We start from the raw sequence: 21,108 nt of genomic DNA, 5'->3' as shown, positions 1-21,108 counted from the left end.
TCTTTTCAAGAACTTGCCAGTTTCTGGGCCAGTTTAGCAGTTTAGCCCAGAGAAAGCAGCAGACAATAGGGGCCCCTTGCTGAGAGAGATTTCTTTAGCTTCCTCTTCGCTGCTCTACACACTGCCTGGACTCTGCATTGCTACTTGCTCATCTTGTCCTTGACTCCTAGAAAAAGGGGAGTTCGGCTACAGAAGGGCTTTTGGCAGAGCCGGTGTGGAGAGCTGGGGGAAGAGTGAAGCTTGAGGGGGGCTTGACTGGTTTGAGTCAATGGCAGCAGGCCCCGCAGGATGACATTTCTTGTTTGCATAGCCCGTGTGCTACCCGCTTTGAACCGGAAGGGGGAGACTTGAGTTCATTGTCTATACAATAGTAGCTTGTCTGGAACTCGTAATGAACAGATTACTTCTCCTGAAAGCTGCTTCTTTTAAAAGGAACTCAGATTTCTATACTGCTCTAGGAAAAAATGCCCAGATACAAATAAAGGCTTTTATGATTCTTCCCTTTGAACTTCTTTTTTAAATCTCCACTCTACTAGAGAGTGAATGAAATCACTATGTGACCATAGGCAGTTACTAAATTTCTTTGAGATTTAGTTTCCTCTCCTGTAAAATGGCAATAACGTACTTGTGCCTACCTGAGGGGTGCTTGTGGAGAAGATTAAATCCAATTACCTACATAGGAGCTCAGCACAGTGCCTATTTCATTAGAATCTCTCAGTAAACAGCAACTGTTAATGGCAGTAATCGCCATTATAACCCAAGTTCCTGAGTTTCGGTACAAAGACAAAAACCTAACCAGTCGGCCCATGCTGACCAGGTGCCCAAAGAGCTCCTAGAAAACCTTGATGTTTTCCTGATGTAAGCCCTGGGAAAAATTAATGCCCTCTCTATCCCACCTAAACTTCCCTTTCTCCTATGTTCCCTGGCTTTTTGCTTGGTTTGAAGCCAGACTTAAACTGCTGCACCTTTCATTTGGCTTTAGGGACTATGTGGCGTCCGCAATGCAGAGTGACAGAAACTGGACAGGACATACCTGGAATTCTGTATGAACAAGGCAGTGGGGACCGGAAGCAGACTTACTTTTTTGAAAAAATGGGGAGAAAACTAATCACATGGCTAGGGTATAAAAAGGGTGGTTCTTCCTCTGATGCCTGTGCCATACCAGCAGACAGAGACCCACGCTCCCCTAAGATACCCACACATCTTGGCTGTCCCATGAAAAGCAGAATAAAGAGATTGCTGCTTAATAGTGTCATGGAAGTAAGTGGGACTTCTCACACTTAAGCTTGCAGGGATGGTGGGGAGCACATAATTATTTTAAAATCTTTCCAGGAGCAAAGTATCCCCCAGATAACATGGGGAGGTTAGGGAGAACACAAAAGCTGACATATTCCTCTGGCTATTCCTGATGGCCAGCTCAATTCTAACTTTCTGAGCAGAGAATCTGGAGCACACAGTAGGAGCAATGGGAAGCCCAGGTTTAGTTCCAGACCCTCCTGCTTGCCTCTTCTCTCTTAGTCCCATAGCAATTCATACATATTTATTCCCCCATAAGGATCAGGTCCCCTTATTGTCTCTTACCTTGTATATTCCACATGGCTTTCTTGAATTTTACATTCCTTAAAGGCAGGGGCCAGAAACTATACTACTTTGCAGGTATATTTTAAAAAGAACAACTAATAGGTACTCAGCAATTTTATAATATGGATGGTTATATAAATCAAAATGAAATTAAAACTGCCATATTGAATTATGCATCAAAAATAATTTATTTTCCAAAATAAAGTTTAAATAAAAAATAAAAATAACTCATAATTTAATAAAAATTTTAAAGTCTTCTAGTGTTCTTTCATATGCAGTACATTAGCCATCAGTCACTTAAACAGCATCTGCCGGTTGAAGAATGCTTGAAGTAATTGTCCAGTCCCAGAGGCACAGGCTAGGAGATCTTCAGTTTCGGAGGTAACCTGTAAGTTTGTTAATGAAGAAAAAGTTCCTGAGGATTTCCACTCTGACTATGGTCCAGGCACAGTGACTGTACTCCTTGGCCTTCAGGTAATGCAGAATCCTTCCATAGTATCTTTTCAGGTGCAAACTGCTCACGAATTTTCCCCTGGTGAAATCTTCTTTCTCCAGTTTTTCTTCTAGGATTGTCTTCAGATGGTCTATCTGATGATAGACATTAGCAAGGAGGTTCTCCACAATAGTCTCATTCCAGCCAGTGCTAGATAAATCTTGTCTGAAAATAGCGAAGATGTTCTGGAGCATCTCATAGATGGTCAATGCAGCGTCCTCCTTCTGGAACTGCTGCGGCTGCTTAATTTCCTCAGGGATGTCAAAGTTCATCCTGTCCTTGAGGCAATATTCAAGCCTTCCATTCAATTGCCACAGGAGCTTCTGACACTGAAAACTGCTGCTTCTTTGTAGGAATCCAAGCAAGTTGTAGCTCATGGAAAGAGCCGTAGTGGAGAAGCACAACAGGAGAGCAATTTGGAGGAGACACTTGTTGGTCATGATGAGAACAGGAACAGTGTCGCCTACTACCTGTTGTGCCAGAGCGAAAGCTTCGAAAGTTTGCAGTTAGAATGTCCTTTCTCCATGGGTATGGCCTATTTATATGACCTGGTCCTCTCTCTATTCAGAGGAATTTCCCACTTTCAGTTCTCCCTTTCAGTTTTCCTATGTCATTTGCATATGTAGTAGTTTCTAAAACTCTTTATTTAAACTCCTATCTTAAATTATATATATTAGAAAAAAAGATATACAAACAGTAAGATTTTCTAATGTTTTTTAAAGTTTCAGTGAATGACTAAAGCAAATTGTGAAAAAAGACTTGGGAGAAAACAAAGGAAAGCAAATGGCCTGAGAATTCAAGAACCTCAAAACAGCCAAAAGATAAAGTTGGTCCTCCCTATCCATGGGTTCTGTACCCGTGGATTCTACCAACTGTAGATGGAAAACATTTTTTAAAAATACAATAAAAATAATAATACAACAACAAAAATAATGTAAATTTTAAAGATACAGTATTACAGCTATTTATATAGCATTTATATTGTATCAGGTATTATAAGTAATCTAGGGATGATTTAAAATATACAGAAATATGTGTGCAGATTATATGCAAATACCACATCATTTTATAAGGAAATTGAGCATCCTCTCATTCTGTTGAGGCAGCAGGATGGTAATCCTAGAACCAATCTTCTTTGGATACTGAGAGACTGAGAGATACCTAGATTTACTGAAAAGCCAATCAGGGAATAGTAGCTGAAACTAGAAGGAGTTTTGCCGAATATGATAATAGGTTACTGTGAGAGGGCCTTGGAAACTTCTGAAAGGCACTGGAATAGTCTAGGGTATAAGAAATTTTCAAATCAACCAGTCACAGCCCTTTTTGGATAGGATCCTACACAGAGGAGGAACTGCCACAAGTGGAATCACACTTCAGCAGGATATAAACAACAGAGACAAGGATAGAGAAGCCCCAACCAGGGTGGGATGGAGAACTCAGAAGGCAGGCTACTATGTTTTTGACCATTTCACAGAAGCTGACAGAAGAGGGAGCTCTGTGAAGTTAGAAAAACCACCCTGAACCACTTCCTGGTTCAGGAAAAATAAGCTCTTATAAGACCAAACAACAGAAAAGTACTGAGATGGAATCTCATATAAATTTATTACTAGAAAAAAGAGAAGGCTTTGGGAAGATGGCTGATTAGAAGCATTTGTGGTCTGTGACACTCTGCTCTTGAAGCCTTTGGCCAGGATGGTCTGACTGCCCTGAGCCTGTCGTGCTTTGAGAAAGCCCAAACTAGCTGACAAGGAGAGACCATGAAAATTGGCAGTGTATTTCAGAATTTAAAATTTCAAGCAATGAAATTGTTCCTTTAACTTGCAATACCATTACTAGTTATTTACCTATGGCTATCCCTGCAGAAGTATGCATGTGTATGTGCGTGTGTATTATAGATACATACAAAACATATATAAATGTTTATTATATTACTATCATAGTAAAGAAGACAAATGTCCATCAGTAGGGAGCTTGTCAAGTAATACTATCATGTAGACAAGATGGAATATTATTCAGCCATCAAAAAGGACAATCAGCTGATACAGACCCATATCATAGATACATTTAGTGAAAAGAGCAATACATATAAGAAAGGATATGATATTTTCATTTGTTTTGTAAGTTACTAGAAAGGTATACATACGATGCTGTTATATGCATATGTTTTTTTCCTTTGGGTAGAATTACTATTTATTAATAGTAGTTACCCTGGAGAATAATGCTGACGGGGTGAGGAAGCAGCAAGGAAGAAAAATCTTCACCTTTTCACTTCATGCCTTTAGAACTATCTGTATGTGAGTTTTTCCTTGTAATAAGAAGAGGTCTGGGAAACAGGGTTATTAGGCTACTAGGGAATTAGGCTCTTACATTTGTAATTTAGTGCACTTTGAGAAAATTTAATAAATGTTACTAAATGTTAACATTTGTTTTATTTGCATTTAAAATGTTCTATTATGAGCATATATTATTTTTTCCTTAGGAAATTTGAAAGATACCAGTTAATATTGAAAAATATAATATAAAATTGTACATACAATATGACTCTACAAAAATATGTAGAGAAAATTAATAAAAGGAAGTAAACCACCATTTTAATAGTGGCTTGATTTGGCTTGTGAAACTAAAGAGTGATTTTTTTCCTCCTTATGTTCTTTGTATTTTCCAATTTTCTACCAGTAAACAAGTATTGTTTCATAATAGACTAATTTACATTATAAAATAAACGAGTCCCAACCTTTCTGGTTATTCTGCCTCTCTATGGGTTTCATTCTCTCTGGCCTTCTGGCCTTTGCAGGCCAGCTCTTAGCAAGACCTTGGCCATCTCATGCATTTTAAAAACAATGAGTTTTCAAATATCAAAAAAAATCTCGGCTCTTCCACTCAAAAATGTCTGTTATGTCAGTGATTGAGTAATTCCTTGGGGTTTTGAAAAGCATTCTCAGATTAGTCTGGAATCATCCATGGCTCATAGCACAAAAGCCACTGCAAGGAGCTTCAGAGGTTAGTCAACCTAGAGATGGCCGTCCCTCTCAGGAAAGAGGAGACAGTCCGAAGAGTCGGGTCACTGGGGCCTGCTCCTACAGAATGACTTGCAGGCTTGTATAGAGTTGACCTTTCTAGGTGCAACTGAAGGCCTCATCACTGCCCACATCAAATGGCCTCTGATCCTCCATCCTGAAATGGTCCTTAGAGAGTTCATAATCTAATACAATAAAAACAGCAGTAGTGGCAGTAGTACTAGTTATCATTTATTGAGCACTTACTATTTGCCATTCTTTGAATAATCCTCATAGTAAACATTTGAGATAGGTTATTATCATCCCCATCTTACACAGGAGGGAAATGAGGCTTAGAAAGGCTGTGTAATGTGCCCAAGATACACACTGCTAATAACATGGGTAGATTGCATTTAAAACTGTGGTCTTTCCTGTAGAATATCAAGCAGACTATGGCTGACATCTTCAGATAGGTTCATGATGTCAACCATGGTGGTGATGATGGCTCTCAAAGAAAAAAGAAACTACATCTAGTGGAGAAGATGAGGGGGTATTCATTGCCCTAAATGCAGGCAGTGTGCCTAAAGAATTGGTGTGATCACTACAGGTAGAGATGGCTGTGGTGAGGTGACGTGGTTGAGGGCATTCAACTGGTACTGTCCAATAAAGTCACATATGCAATTTACAAAGCTCTAGTAGACATATTGAAAGAATAAAAAAAAAAGTGAAGTTAATTTTAGTAATATGTTTTATTTAGCACAATATATCCAAAATATTATAATTTCAACATATAGCCAATATAAAATTATTCATGAGATAATTAAATCTTGTGTACATTCTTCAAAACATGATGCATATTTTTACACTCATGGTGGAGTTCAATTTGGACTAGTGCCATATAAAATGCTCATCAGACACACGTGGTTAATGGCTACCATGATAGACAATAGATACCATGATATCCACAGCTCTAGATAGACAGAGACCGGCACAAGCACAGCCAAGAGAATTAACAAGTTTGCAGGAGCAAAGACAAGGAGCTTCAATTGTGGACAGGCTTCATTTTAGGAATCAAGGAGACTAAGGGTGGAAAAATGAGGTTGAGCTGTACTACGCAGTCTTGAATGCCAGAGTGTAGCATTTGGACTTCATTCAAGAGGTCTTTGTCAAAGAAGAGACTGGAGTTTTTTCCCTGGGCAGAACGATAGGCAGAAATGTTAGAGGTGATCGGAACCAGGAGATGTGAGGAGAGGTCCTGCCCAGAGGCTCTCATGGCTGTGGAGCGTGAAACAAAGGCCATAGCTGTGGAAATGCAGCAAAAGGAATGGAAACAGAAAAATAAAAAGGGAATTTTTTTTCTGGTTTCTTCTTTTTGTTTTCTTTTCTTTTTTTTTTTTGAGACGGAGTCTCGCTCTGTCGCCCAGGCTGGAGTGCAGTGGCCGGATCTCAGCTCACTGCAAGCTCCGCCTCCCGGGTTCACGCCATTCTCCTGCCTCAGCCTCCCGAGTAGCTGGGACTACAGGCGCCCGCCACCTCGCCCGGCTAGTTTTTTGTATTTTTTAGTAGAGACGGGGTTTCACCGTGTTAGCCAGGATAGTCTCGCTTTCCTGACCTCGTGATCCACCCGTCTCGGCCTCCCAAAGTGCTGGGATTACAGGCTTGAGCCACCGCGCCAGGCCTCTTCTCTTTGTTTTCTAGCTACTTCTGCTATTGTGTTCATGAGGCGCTTCCTAATATTCCACTTCCAGTTGCCTTTGTGGAGTTTCTCCTCTACCCCTTCTCCTGAGGATTAGTAATAATCTTGGCAGAAGCTCACCTACGAATGGGTTAAAGTTTCTTCCTTTTAAAGACATCATTTTAAGTTTTAGCTTCATTTCTCTTCTTTTATTGGAGTTGTATCAGAATAACCAGGAAAATTTATTTAACCTTCTGTCTACCAGGGAAACCTATTTCTTAGACCAGCCCAGTGTGTATCTGCATTGTAAGGGTTAATGCCTCAACCCTTTCCTGGCCTTTTCCCCCCGCCCCCGCTTTTTTTTTTTTTTTTTTTTTTTTTTTTTTTGAGACGGAGTCTCGCTCTGTCTCCCAGACTGGAGTGCAGTGGTGCGATCTCGGTTCCCTGCAAGCTCAGCTTCCTGGGTTCACGCCATTCTCCTGCCTCAGCCTCCCGAGTAGTTGGGACTACAGGCGCCTGCCACCATGCCCGGCTAATTTTTTTGTATTTTTAGTAGAGACAGAGTTTCACCATGTTAGCCAGGATGGTCTCGATCTCCTGACCTCGTGATCCGCCCGCCTTGGCCTCCCAAAGTGCTGGGATGATAGCCATAAACCACCGCGCCTGGCCGTCTTTCCCTTTGTTATTTGTCCCTTCTGTGGACATTATTTTTGTACATATCCTCTCCTCCCCTGGTTAACTTTCCATTGTATGAAAAAACTACTTCCAGTCCCTGTACCAGTTCCTTGTGGTTAATGAGGTTTGGAGAGACAGAGTGACATTTAGAAAGTAAAACTTGAATGACATTTCTAGTCATTTGAAATCATTTTAATTTGGAAATGCTTTTCTATAAATTTCAGAGATAGGAACCAATTTGTCCTTCTCTTTTGAATATAATTATCTATACAGGACTATTATGTATCTAGAAATGAACATTTTAGTTGTCTTCTCTTCCTTCTCATATCTTCAGTTATTTCTCAAGGAAGAGGGTCCCTATCAAAGAATGATAAATTATACAAAAGGAAGAGTTACTGAGAAGTACATAAACAGTGGCAGAACAGAAATGAACCCAAAAATAATCTTTCAGAAATATCTTGGGAGGCCAATAAATTCTTTCATAAGAGATTAATACATAAACAGGAGAATTCCCACTTCCTCTTTTAAGAAAAAGCTTATAAAACAGTAATATACATAGAAAATTATGCATAAATCTTAAGTATATAGCTCAATGAATTATTATAAAATAAAAACGTCTGCACTCTTTTGTAACCACAAACTAAACATTATCAACACAACAGAAATCTCCCTCTTATTCCCTTGTCTTAGTCTCTTTGGGTTGCTCTAACAAAGCACCATAGACTGAATGTCTTATAAACAACAAGCATTTATTTCTACAGTTCTAGAGACTGGAAAAGCCAAGATTAAGGCCCTAGCAGATTCAGTGTCTGATGAGGGCTTGCTCTTTGCTTTGTATACAGCACCTTCTCATTGCATTCTCATATGGTAGAAGGGGAAAACAAGGTCCCTCAGGCTCAGGCTTCTTTTATAAGGCACCAATCCCATTTGTTAGGGCTCTTCTCCCATTACCTAATTACCTACTAAATGACCCACTTCTTAAAATGATTGCATTGGGTATTAGGTTTTAACATGTGAAATTTGGGGGACACAAACCTTCAGACTATAGCACCTCGCAATCATTATTCTCTCTCCTCTCGCTTGTCACTACTTTCTTCTCCCAATGCCACTACCATGCAGTCTTTTAACATTCTATATTCTGCCTGTTTCTGAGCTTTGTATAAATGGTTTCTTACCCTCAATAGAATATCTGTGAAATTCATCTATCTTGTGTTTATAGTTTATTAATTTACATGAATGTGTCTTACTCTAATTAGAAGTATACCACAATGTTTTATCCCTTCTACTACTAATAATTTTAAAAAATATTTGCCATGATGATTAATGCTGCTATGAAATTCCTTGTCTGTATTTTTTACTGCACATTAGTACATACTTCTCTTGGGTATATGCCTAGAATGAAGTAACTGGATCATAGAATATGTATATGTTCAGATTTAGCAGATAATATTGTAATGACTTCCCAAATGTTTGTACCAATTTACATTCTTACTATCAGTGTTTGAGAAGTTTCAGTTGTATCAGACTCTTGCCAACTTTGATATTATCAGTCTTTTTAATTTCAGCCATTCTATTGTTGTACAATAATACTTCATTATAGTTTAATTTGCATCTCTCTGATTATTAATAAGTTTCAACATCTTTTCATATGTTTATTGACCATTTGGATATTTTCTTTGTGAAGAGCTTGTTTCAATCTCTTGTTGACTTGTCAGATTTTAAAAATTATATGCAGATGATATAATTGTTTACATACAAAATACAAAAGAATTTACAGATAAACGATTCAAATTCAGCAAGGTCGCCAAGCACAAGATCAATATTAACAATCAATCATCTCTCTTTAGCAACAAAAAATTGAAAAATTACATTTTAAAAATGACACCATAGACAATGTATAAAAATAATCTACTTGGAAATAAATCTAGGCAAAGAAGGGCAAGACTGTTACTCAGAAAACTTACAAATTGTAAATGGGAGGTTAGTGAAGATCTAAATGAATGAAGATCTAAATAAACTTACAAATTGTGAGAGAAATTAATGAATATCTAAGTTAATGCAGAAACAGAGAGACATACCATATTCATGAACTAAAAGACCTAATATTGTGAAGGTATACTTTCTTTGCACATAAATTTATAGTCAATATGTTCACCCCCCAAAAAAGCTGTTTGTTAACTTGCCAACCTCATTCTAAAATTTATATAGAAGTCCAAAAGACAATAACAAAAATATTCTTGTAGAACAAAATGGGAAAGAATGTTCCACTAAATATCAAGATTTAGAACAAAGCATGAGATGTGTGGGGATAAACAGTGAGACTGATAAAATAGAGTAGAGCTCAGAAAAAGACCCATTGATATATGTAAATGACTTATGAAAAAATATGGCATTTTACAATGGGAAAATGATGATCTTTTTCTTTTTTAGAAAAACAGGGAAATAACTGTATATTTATATGTAAAAAATAAAAGTGAACCCATATGTCATACCATATGCACACACAAAAAAAATCCAGTGAATTATAAGTCTAAATGGAGAAGGCAAAACTTTAAACCTTTTAGAAAATAATATAGAAGCATGCCATCATGACTTCAGTGTAGAGAAAAATGTCTTATGACTCGAAGTCCTAACCACAAAGAAAAGATTGTTAATTAGATGGCATGAATATTAAGACTTATTTTTAAAATTAAAAAACCATTAAGAAAATTCAGGCCATAGAATGACGGAAAATATTTGTAGCACTCCAGAAAAGAGAATTATAATATGCAGATTATAAAAAGAAGTCTTACAAATCAGTAGAAAATAAAACTAGACAAAAATTTGAACAGACAAAAGAGAAACTCTAAATAATCATTACACGTGAGAAACTCAATCTCAGAAATCAGAGAACTATCATTGTATATACACTAAATCAGAAAAATATTAAAAGGCTGAGTAGCATCAATGGCAATATTGATAGTATATAACCTTGATATGATGTGATAAGAACAGTACTTTACCCCATGGACTTCCTCCCCAAACCCTTACCCCTGTATAAGTCATGACAAATACACTTTAAAAACCATTACCCTATATCTAACCAGTACTCCTCAAAACTATCAAGGTCATCAAAAATAAGAAAAGTCTGAGGAACTGTCAAAACTAAGAGGAACCCAAGGAGACATGAGAATTAAATGTAATGTGGCATTCTGAATGAGATCCCAGAATAGAAAAAGAACAGTAGCTAAAAAACTAATGAAATGTAAATGAATTTTTGAACTTTAGTTTTTTTTTAAGAAAAGAGTAGCATTAACATGGCAAAGCCATTTTCATATTTTTCTTGACCATTAAGTACAAGTCTATAATTAAAAATTTTTTAAATGTAGTCTGGAATATTGCCAGAAACAAAAGTACAGCAGATATCTGTGCTGTTGCCTAGCTATCCATGGCTGATTGGTCTAAAATGAGATACATTAACTCTCCTCCATGTTTTTTGTTTTCTTTTTAAATGAAAGACTTTACTTTTTAAGAGCAGTTTCAGGTTCATAGCAAAATTGAGAGGAAGATACAGTCAAGTTGAGGAAGTTTTCCTCTATTCCTAGTTTACTGAGAGATTGCATCATGAATGGGTATTAAATTTTTGTCAAATGCTTTTTCTGTATCTATCAATATGACCATGTGATTTTCTTCTTTAACCTGTTGATGGGACAAATTACGTTAATTGATTTTCAAATGTTGAACCACCCTTGCATATCTGGAATAAATTCTACTTGGTTGTGCTGTATATTTTTTTTATGCATTCTTGGATTCTTTTTGTTAATATTTTGTTGAAAATGTTTGTCTCTTTGTTCATGAAAGATATTGGTCTGTTGTTTTCTTTTCTTGTAATGTCATTTTCTAGTTCTGGTGTTAAGGTAATGCTGGCCTAGTTGAATGATTTAGGAAGTATTCCCTCTGCTTCTATCTTCTGAAGGAGATTGTAGAAAGTTGGTATAATTTTTTTCTTTAAATATTTGATAGAATTCACTAGTGAACCTATCTGGGCATTGTGTTTCCTGTTTTGGGAGGTTATTAATTATTGATTCAATTTATTTAACAGACATAGGCTATTCAGATTGTTTATTTCTTCTTTTTACATTTTTCAGATTATGTCTTTCAAGGAATTGGTTCATTCTATTTAGTTATCAAATTTGTAGGCATAGAATAGTTCATAGTATTCTTTTAATTTGCTTTCAATGCCTATAAAATTTGCAGTGATGTTCCCACTTTTATTTTTAATATTAGTAATCTGTGTCCTCTTTTTTCCTTAATTATCCTAGGTAGATGCTTATCAATTTTATTTATCTTTTCAAGAACCAGCTTTTTTATGTTGATTTTCTCTATTGATTTACTGTCTTCAATTTTATTGATTTCTGCTCTAATTTTTATTTGTTTATTTATTTTTTTACTTACTTTGGATTTACTTTGCTCTTATTTTTCTACTTTCCTAAAGCAGAAGCTTAGGTGATTAATTTTTACAACTTTCTTTTTTTCTAATATAGCACTCAGTGCTATAAATTTCCCCACAAACACTGCTTTCACTGGATTCCACAAGTTTTTGTTAAGTTGTGTTATTTTCATTTAGTTCAATATATTTAAAAGTTTCTTTTGCCAACCAAGATTACTTTACCCAACAAAGTTGACCTTCAGAAATGAGGGAAAATAACTTTCCCAGACAAACAAAAGCTGAGGTAGGATGGCACTACTAGACCTACTGACAAGAAATGCTAAAGGGAATTCTTCAAGCTGAATAAAAGGATTCTAGTTAATAACATAAAAACATGAAAGAATAAAACTTACTGTAGGAATAGGAACAGCTTTGGTCTGCAGCTCCCAGTGAGACCAACACAGAAGGTGGGTGATTTCTGCATTTCCAACTGAGCTACCCAGTTCATCTCACTGGGATTGGTTAGACAGTGGGTGCAGACCATGGAGGGCAAGCAGAAGCAGGGTAGGGCGTTGCCTCATCCGAGAAGCACAAGGGGTTGGGGAATTCCCAGGAAGCCATGAGAGACCATGCTGTGAGGGACAGTGCTATCTGACCCAGATACTATGCTTTTCCCATGGTCTTCACAACCCACAGACTAGGAGAGTCCCTTGGATGCTTACACCACAAGGGCCCTGGGTTTCAAACACAAAACTGGGCAGCCATTTGGGCAGACACCGAGCTAGCTGCAGGAGTTTTTTTTAGCACCCCAGTGGTGCCTGGAACACCAGTGAGACAGAACCGTTCACTCCTCTGGAAAGGGGGCTGAAGCCAGGGAGCCAAGTGGTCTAGCTCAGTGGATCCCACCCACACAGAGGCCAGCAAGCTAAGATCCACTAGCTTGAAATTCTTGCTGCCCACACAGCAGTCGAAGTCAAACTGGGACACTCAAGCTTGGTGCGGGGAGGGGCATCTGCCATGACTGAGGCTTCAGTAGGCAATTTTCCCCTCACAGTGTAAACAAAGCTGCCTGGAATTTTGGACTAGGCAGAGCCTACCACAATGCCTCAAAGTGGCTGTAGCCAGACTGTCTCCCTTGATTCCTTCTCTCTGGGCAAGGCATCTCTGAAAGAAAGGCAGTGGCCCAAGTCAGGGGCTTATAGATAAAACTCCCATCTCCCTGGGATAGAGCACCTGCGGGAGGGGGCAGCTGTGGGCCCAGCTTCAGCAGACTTAAATATTCCTGCCTGCCAGCTCTGAAGAGAGCAGCAGATCTCCCAGCACAGTGCTCGAGGTCTGATAAGGGACAGACTGCCTCCTCAAGTGGGTACCTGACACCCATACTTCTTGATTGGGAGACACCTCCCAGCAGGGCTTGACAGACACCTCATACAGGAGAGCTCCAGCTGGCATCTGGCAGATGCCCCTCTGGGATGAAGCTTCCAGAGGAAGGAGCAGGCAGCAATCTTTTTGTTCTGCAGCCTTCACTGGTGATACCCAGGCAAACAGGGTCTGGAGTGGACCCACAGCAAACTCCAGCAGACCTGCAGAAGAGGGGACTGACTGTTAGAAGGAAAACTAACAAACACAAAGCAATGGAATCAACATAAACAAAAAGGATGACCACGAAAATCTCCATCTGAAGGTCACCAAAAGCAAAGTCCAAAGGTAAATCAATCCATGAAGATGAGGAAAAACCAGCACAAAAACGCTGAAAATTCGAAAAACCAGAATGCCTCTTCTCATCCAAAGGATCACAACTCCTCACCAGCAAGGGAACAAAACTGGATGGAGAATGAGTTTGATGAATTGACAGAAGTAGGCTTCAGAAAGTGGGTAATAACAAACTCCTCCGAGTTAAAGGAGCATGTTCTAACCCAATGCGAGGAAGCTGAGAACCTGGATAAAAGAGGAATTGCTAACCAGAATAACTAGTTTACAGAAGAACATAAATGACCTGATGGAGCTGAAAAACACAGCACCAGAACTTCGCAAAGCGTACACAAGTGTCAAAAGCTGACCTGATAAGTGGAAGAAAGGATATCAGAGATTGAAGATCAACTTAATGAAATAGGTTTCAATATATAGATATTGGAGAAATTCAAGAGCTAATAGGCACCACACCAGAGGCATTAACAGAAGATGACTTGACAGAGATATGTGCTTCTGAACCAGTGACAGACAATGAGGAAGAAAAACATAGGAGAAGCAGCGCCAGAAAACAAATTGGCATTAGACAATCTGGCAGAAGAGTTCTGATTATTCAAGACTACTTTTGGCTTCTTTTAGGACATGGACCCCTCTACGACATGGGCACTGAAACTAAAGCAAGTGATGGAAGAATGATTGGTACCATATATATAAAAATTTTCAGAAAAACAAAAAAGCAAAAAAGTTACACAGAAATTATAATTTATTTCCATAAAGTTACATCGTGCCTGCTTCTTCTGCTTCTTTCCACCTCCTCACCTCTTCACCTCTGCCACCCCTGAGACATCAACACCAACCCCTCCTCTTCCTTCTCCTCTTCAGCCTACTCAACATGAAGACAAGGAAGAAAATCTTTATGGTGATTCATTTCCACTTAACAAATAGTAAGTATATTTTCTCTTCCTTATGATTTTCTTGATAACATGTTCTTTTTTCTATCTTACCTTATTGTAAGAATACAGTATATAATACATATAACATAAAAATTTATATCGATCAACCATATGCTATAGGTGAGGATTCTAGTCAAAGGTAGGCTACTAGTAGTTAAGTTTTAGGGAATCAAGAGTTGTACAGAGATTTTTAATTACACGGGGGTCAGTGCTCCTAATGCCTATGTTGTTCAAGAGTCCGCTATAAGCCAAAACAACAGTCTCCAAACAGCGTCTCCCTTGGCAAACTGAATGTTTGGCCATGGTACCCAAAGGTAGAATGAAGATTAAAGTGGAAATATATATATATATTAGATATATTAAATTACATATAATCTATAATATATATTAAATTATATATTATATATATTAAATTATATATAATATATATTTCTACTTTAATATATCATATATATTTGATATATTAAATTATATATTATATATTAAATTATGTATATATTGTATATATCCACTTTAATATATATTATATATTTCCATTAAAGTGGAAATATATATATGATATATCTCATATAAGATATATCTCATATATATCTTATATATAAGAAATATATATGATAAGATATATATCATATATATATTTCCACTTTAATGAAAATATATTTCCATTAAATATATTTATTCCATAACTATATTTCCACTTTAATTTAATATATATAAGATATATTAAATTATATATATATAAGAAGTCAAGGGTGACTTTATTTTGCCAAAAATCACATGCTTCCCTTTTACAATGCATCACAGGATCTGAGAGAATTAGAGACTCCAATTCAAATTAATAGTTAGAACTTTTTGCTTGTATCTTAGCAGATGTAATAAGCCATAGCCATTAATAAAATAGTTTTCTTGTGTGTGGTAATGATTTAAATGAACTGTTTTGGCATGATGCAAAATTTGCATTGGTCTAATATCCACTTTATATTACAATGTATCTTGGTTTGAAAAATTTTTTTTAAAGAATAAAATGGATTTCTTGTAGACAACATATTTTTGGTTCTTGCTTTTTGATCCACTCTGACAAGCTCTGTTTTTTGTTTTTGTTTTTGTTTTTGTTTTGAGATGGAGTCTTGTTCTGTCGCCCAGGCTGGAGTGCAGTGGCGCAATCTCAGCTCACTGCAAGTTCCATCTCCCAGGTTCATGCCATTCTCCTGCCTCAGCCTCCCGAGTAGCTGGGACTACAGGCGCCCACCACCACGCCCAGCTAATTTTTTGTATTTTTGGTAGAGATGGGGTTTCACCGTGTTAGTCAGGATGGTCTCAATCTCCTGACCTCGTGATCTGCCTGCCTCAACCTCCCAGAGTGCTGAGATTACAGGCATGAGCCACCACACCAGGCCCAAGCTATGTCTGTTAATGGTGCATTTAAACTATTGACATTGAATGTGATTAGTGATGTAATTAGATTAATATCTACCATACTTATAACTGTTTTCTACTTGTTGCTCTTTTTCTTCATTCCCAATTTTGTTTTCCACTCTTTTTCTACCTTTTGTGGTTTTAACTGAGCATTTTATAGAATTCTGTTTTCTCTCATTTCTTAGCATATCAGTTATACTTGTTGCTATTTTTATTTTGAGAAAACTGTTATATGTTAAATTATGGACTTTAAAAAAGTTTTTATTTTACCTTTACTTATTTCTTCTCTGAGAAATTTCCTTTATTTAGATCTAAGTTTCTGATCTATATTATTTTCCTTCTCACTAACAAAAAATCCTTTTAAAATTTATTGCAAAGCCGGTCCACTGATAACACATTCCCTCAATTTTTCTTTGTTTGAGAAAGTCTCTATTTCTGCTTCACTTTTGAAGGATAATTTGCAAGGAACAGAATTCTAGGTTGGTGGGGTTTTTTTCTAAATTCTTGAGGTAAGGTATTTTTTTTTTCCTCTGGTTTATTTCAGGATATTTTCTTTACCTTTGATTTTCTGTAGTTTGAAATGATATGCCTAGGTGTAATCCAGCATTTATCCTAGGTGGTGTTCTCTGCGCTTCTTGCATCTGTAGTTTGATGTCTGACATTAATGTGAATAAATTCTCAGTCATTGTTGTTCAAATATTTCTTCTCTTTCTTTCCCTCTTTTCTTTTTCTGATATTTCCATTACATGGATGTTACACATTTTGTAGTTATCTTGCTGTCTTTGACATTCTGTTCTCTTTTTTTCCTAGTTCTTATTCTCTTTTCTTTTCAGTTTTGAAAGTTTTCATTGATAAATCCTCATGCTCAGAAATTTTTTCTTCAGCTTTGTCTGGTCTACCAATAATAACATCAAAGGCATTTTTCAGTTTTTGTTTGATTTCTGAGAACTTCTATCTAAACTCAGCTTCCAGTACCATAGCAGCTAGCAGCCTTGCCCTGATGGGAAATGAAACTGGTCGTGGGTGTTTACAATTTGTCATTCACGAGGCAATTCTTTTTCCTGGCAGATGGAATAATGCTTATATCTCCAATCCATGACCAGGGTATCCCTCACATGGGAAACCTGTTTATACTGGCAGATGCCTGCGTGAGTTTTTTCTCACCTGTGCACAGCTTATGCCTGCCTGACCATCCCCCTGGTCCTGAGAACCTGAGCTTGTCTTCTTCCCAGCTACCCAGAAAACATCTGGCATGGGGCAACTCCTCCTTCTTCGAATGTAGTACACCACCACAATAGGCAAGCACTTCAAAGACTTTACTTACAGCTCCTAGGCAGGAAAGGTGTAATGAGGCAGGAATGAAGAGTTAGGCAAAGAACGAGAGAAATCACGTGGGCAACTGGCAGACTATATAAGGGAATAGGGTATGTGTCACTTTAAGTTCACAGGAAAATGCTTGAATGATTTATACGAAATGGCCGGAAAGCAGGGAGCCCAGTCTGCTAGGTGGGAGAGATGCCACTAAGTTCTTATCTCTGACCACTGACTTAGGCTGTTTGGGTGTGGTGTAGAACTATAAACTGTGCGAGGGTGACTGAGCCCTGCTGTGGCATGACAAAGTTAAACTTACATTCAAAATGTATGCTGAGGCAACTTAAAATTGTAAGATTCCCCTACACTGTCAGACTGTTTTTGAACTTTAGCATTTCTTTTTGGTTCTTCCTTCTCTTTTTTTTTTTTTTTTTTTTTGTGAGACAGAGTCTTCCTCTGTCACCAGGCTAGAATGCAGTGGCACGATTTTGACTCACTGCAATCTCCACCTCCGGGGTTCAAGTGATTCCCCTGCCTCAGCCTCCCGAGTAGCTGGTACTACAGGCATACGCCACCACGCATAGCTAATTTTTTGTATTTTAGCAGAGAAGGGGTTTCACCATGTTGGCCAGGATGGTCTCGATCTCCTGACCTCGTGATCCGCCGACCTTGGCCTCCCAAAGTGCTAGGAATTACAGGCGTGAGCCACGACGCCCAGCCTTGGTTCTTTCATAGGCTTTCCATCTCTCTGGTTGCATTGCCCATCTGTTCTTGCATGCTGTCTACTTTATCTGACAGAGCACTTAATCATAGTTTAAAATTCTCAGTCTGATAATACCAACATTCCTGCCATGTCTGGTTCTGATGCTTGCTCTGTATCTTCAAATTCTGTCTTTTTGTGTTTTAGTATGCCTCATCATTTTACTACTGCAAATAGGCCTTTAAAAATGTGTCAGTAAGGTATTAGGAAGGGGAGGTATTCTCTAGTCCATTAGGTCTCTGTTTTTAGTGAGCCTGTGCCTCTGGACTGTGAACTTCAAAAGTGTTTCTGTGTCCTCCCTCCCCCTTTAGGTGGAGTAGGGTGGCTAGAACTGGCTGGAGTTGGGTGTTTTTCTTCCTCCAAGTCAGATGAAAATAGGCTCTAATAAAAGCCCAGGAGATTAAGCTCTAGTCAACTAGCTTTTACTGAGTGCAGACCTTGTTAAGAAGAATGGAGTGCTCCAAATGTTCTCAACTTTATTGCTGGAAGCACTAGAGACTTTTTCTCTGATATTTCCTGTGAGAACCAGCTCAATCACCTGGAGATAAAATGCAAAAAGTATGAGGACCCTCCTATAACTGAGTCCTCTTGAGTTTTTAATTCTCAGTTGTCCACACTGAGCCTTCACCAATTCATCAATTATAGTCCAGCTTTTCCTGGTTCCCTTAGTGGTTTCCACTGATGAATCTCTGTTCTGGTTTGAGCTATAACCCTCTGGATTTGCCCGCCTTTTTCTCCAATCTTGGAAGTAGTAATTTTCTCTGAGTCCTCCCTTCTTATGAACCCAAACAGAGTTTTTGGATTTTACGTCTGTTCAGCTTGTTAGGACAGAGTGGCCATTTTCAAGCTCCTTACTTGTAGAAGTGGCTACAATTGAACTTTTAATTCAAGTAAGAGGATCAAAAACCAATGAAAACTATTATATTACTACAGAGTTTTTTCTGTTAAGTTGAGAGTGATTTTTTTTTACCTTGATCACCAATGAAGATTAATCAGCTTCTCTCATTTGCTACTTTTGTAAGCGAGCAGGGGACATTTAAGCACATGGTGGGTGGTAAGCATCATTAAGGTGGGAAATCAGACTGCAATAGGATGGTATCAAGGCCAGGACAAGGCAGTTACTTCTTTCACCTGATAAATACACATTTATTTCATAAATATTTATTAATTAATGTATTAATGAATATTAAGTACTTGGTAAATAATATTTATATTTTTATTGAATATTTAATACTATATATTGAGCATTCCATAAATAGAAATAATGAATATTGGAATATTATTGGGCTATTCTAAAAATGTCTTTCAATAAAGTTATGCTGTTGGCTTGATTATATGTGTTGTGCATTCTTTCTGAGTTTATTCCAGTGTATTTTATGCTTTATTATTGTTATATTTTGAAGAAAGTTATTTTTTCTTTACCTTTTCTACTTTTTAATGGGACTAATTTTCATTACACTTCATGTATATGTGTATTTTTGTTATTTTAAGTGAACATTTAAAACTTCCTGAATTATATTACTAATATGACAAATATCAATAAATAGAAACACATGAGCACAATCTTTTTGGATGTGTCCACAATTTTTAATTGTCAGTGGCTTCCAAAACCAAAACAGTTGAGAACTGCTGATGTTGATAATATTTACAAGAGCCTATTTAGGTGGTTAATTTGGCATATAATAGTATTAGTCTCTATTTTTATTGGTTGTCTTCTTTAAATCACAGGAAAACAAATGTGGAATTTTCCTGACCATGGGTAGTGACTATGGTGTAGCTTCAAATTGCATTTGGAGGAAAGTCTATTGGAAAAGGATGGGAAAGGGAGGTAATGAGGACGCAAAAGGCAGAAGAGCTTTGTTCAAAAACAATACCCTCCACAATAATAAAATAAAGGGAAATCTCACCAAACTCTTAATTACATTGGAAAATTTTGCTCAGTGACCAAGAAAGTTCCTGTGAAACTTGGGAATCACAAAGGAAAAGCCTAAGTTCAGGGAAAGGAAAAAGAATTTGTTTTTCTCTCTTCAACCTGCTGCCTCCCTCTCACCTTCATTCAGTTCCTGAAGCTGCTTCTTTCCATGCTGGACTTTATAACCACAAGCCAACAGCTGGTTGGGTAGGGAATCCACCTTCAGACCTCCCACCTGGTGTGAAGAGGCAGAGCATGCCGCTGAGATGTATATGCCATTGCTCTCAGACATTTCTCCATTCCTTTTCCCTTTCCCACATCCTGGATGTCTTGTCAAAGTCAAAGGCCTCTGACTAGATCCATTCATTAGTTTCCGTTCTGTCACCTAAGAATCCAGGAGGGACTAGGTCGCTTCACTGGGGGCTCTGCCTATCTTGTTAATGTTGGGATTCCTGACATGATACCAAAATAACGGCACATTGGACATTGAGAAAACTGCAGAATCAAAAAGGTCATTCTCTGACTTTGTCTCACCTATCTGTGTGAAAGTTGGTCATAAAATAATAATCTGTCCTATCTCCCCTGAAAGCACATCGTAAGACCCCCATGTAACAAGCGTCCTTCCCTGTTTTTGGAGGAAAGGAATAAAGACACAGGGGCACCAAGAATAATCTGAACAAGTAGGCCTTGCTAAGTCCCCCTCAGTTTATTACCATTACTTCATATCCCCTTTGTGTCTAATATGCTTTTACACAACTGTCCGTTTTTCATTAAACCTAAGCATAAAAATAGACAGTTTCCCTGGGTCTTTGGATCTTCATTTCTAAAGCCTCTTGTCTCCCATAAAAATTAGTTTAAAAATTAGTTATGGTTTTCTCTTGTTAATCTTCTTTATTATCAGGGTATTAGCCATGAACCTTGCAATAGGTGAGAAAAGGCACTACTGTTTTTTCCCACACTAATGACATCTTCTCCCTTATGCAAACACAACCAGAGGGTCCTACAGTCTTCACCCTCAGCCAAAGTTAGAATGCTTTCATCAATGGATTGATGGCCCAGGGACACACAAGGGCTGTGCTGAGGCTCAGAAAACAATACCCCAAAATGACAGCCACAGAAGCAGCCTCAGAAGCAAAACATTCTCTGACTTTCTCCCGCCCTTCTCTCTGTGGCCGCTTATTCTCTCCAATCTCTCTAGAATCCCTCTTCCCAAGGCAGGCCATAGAAACCAGAATTCCT

At 37.9% G+C, this 21,108-nt stretch overlaps 1 protein-coding gene across 1 annotated transcript; it reads right to left on the bottom strand.

The window, feature by feature from the left end:
* Window positions 1–1,950: 1,950 nt before the first annotated feature.
* IFNB1 (interferon beta 1) lies at window positions 1,951–2,514 on the bottom strand. Its single transcript, NM_001135795.1, is given in 1 exon segment — window positions 1,951–2,514. A coding segment is annotated over 1 exon segment (564 nt).
* Between the last annotated feature and the right edge of the window lie 18,594 nt (window positions 2,515–21,108).

Source organism: Macaca mulatta, chromosome 15 (assembly GCF_049350105.2).
Source record: "Macaca mulatta isolate MMU2019108-1 chromosome 15, T2T-MMU8v2.0, whole genome shotgun sequence".
Taxonomy (NCBI): domain Eukaryota; kingdom Metazoa; phylum Chordata; class Mammalia; order Primates; family Cercopithecidae; genus Macaca; species Macaca mulatta.
This window is presented reverse-complemented; position numbering and strand designations above follow the sequence as displayed.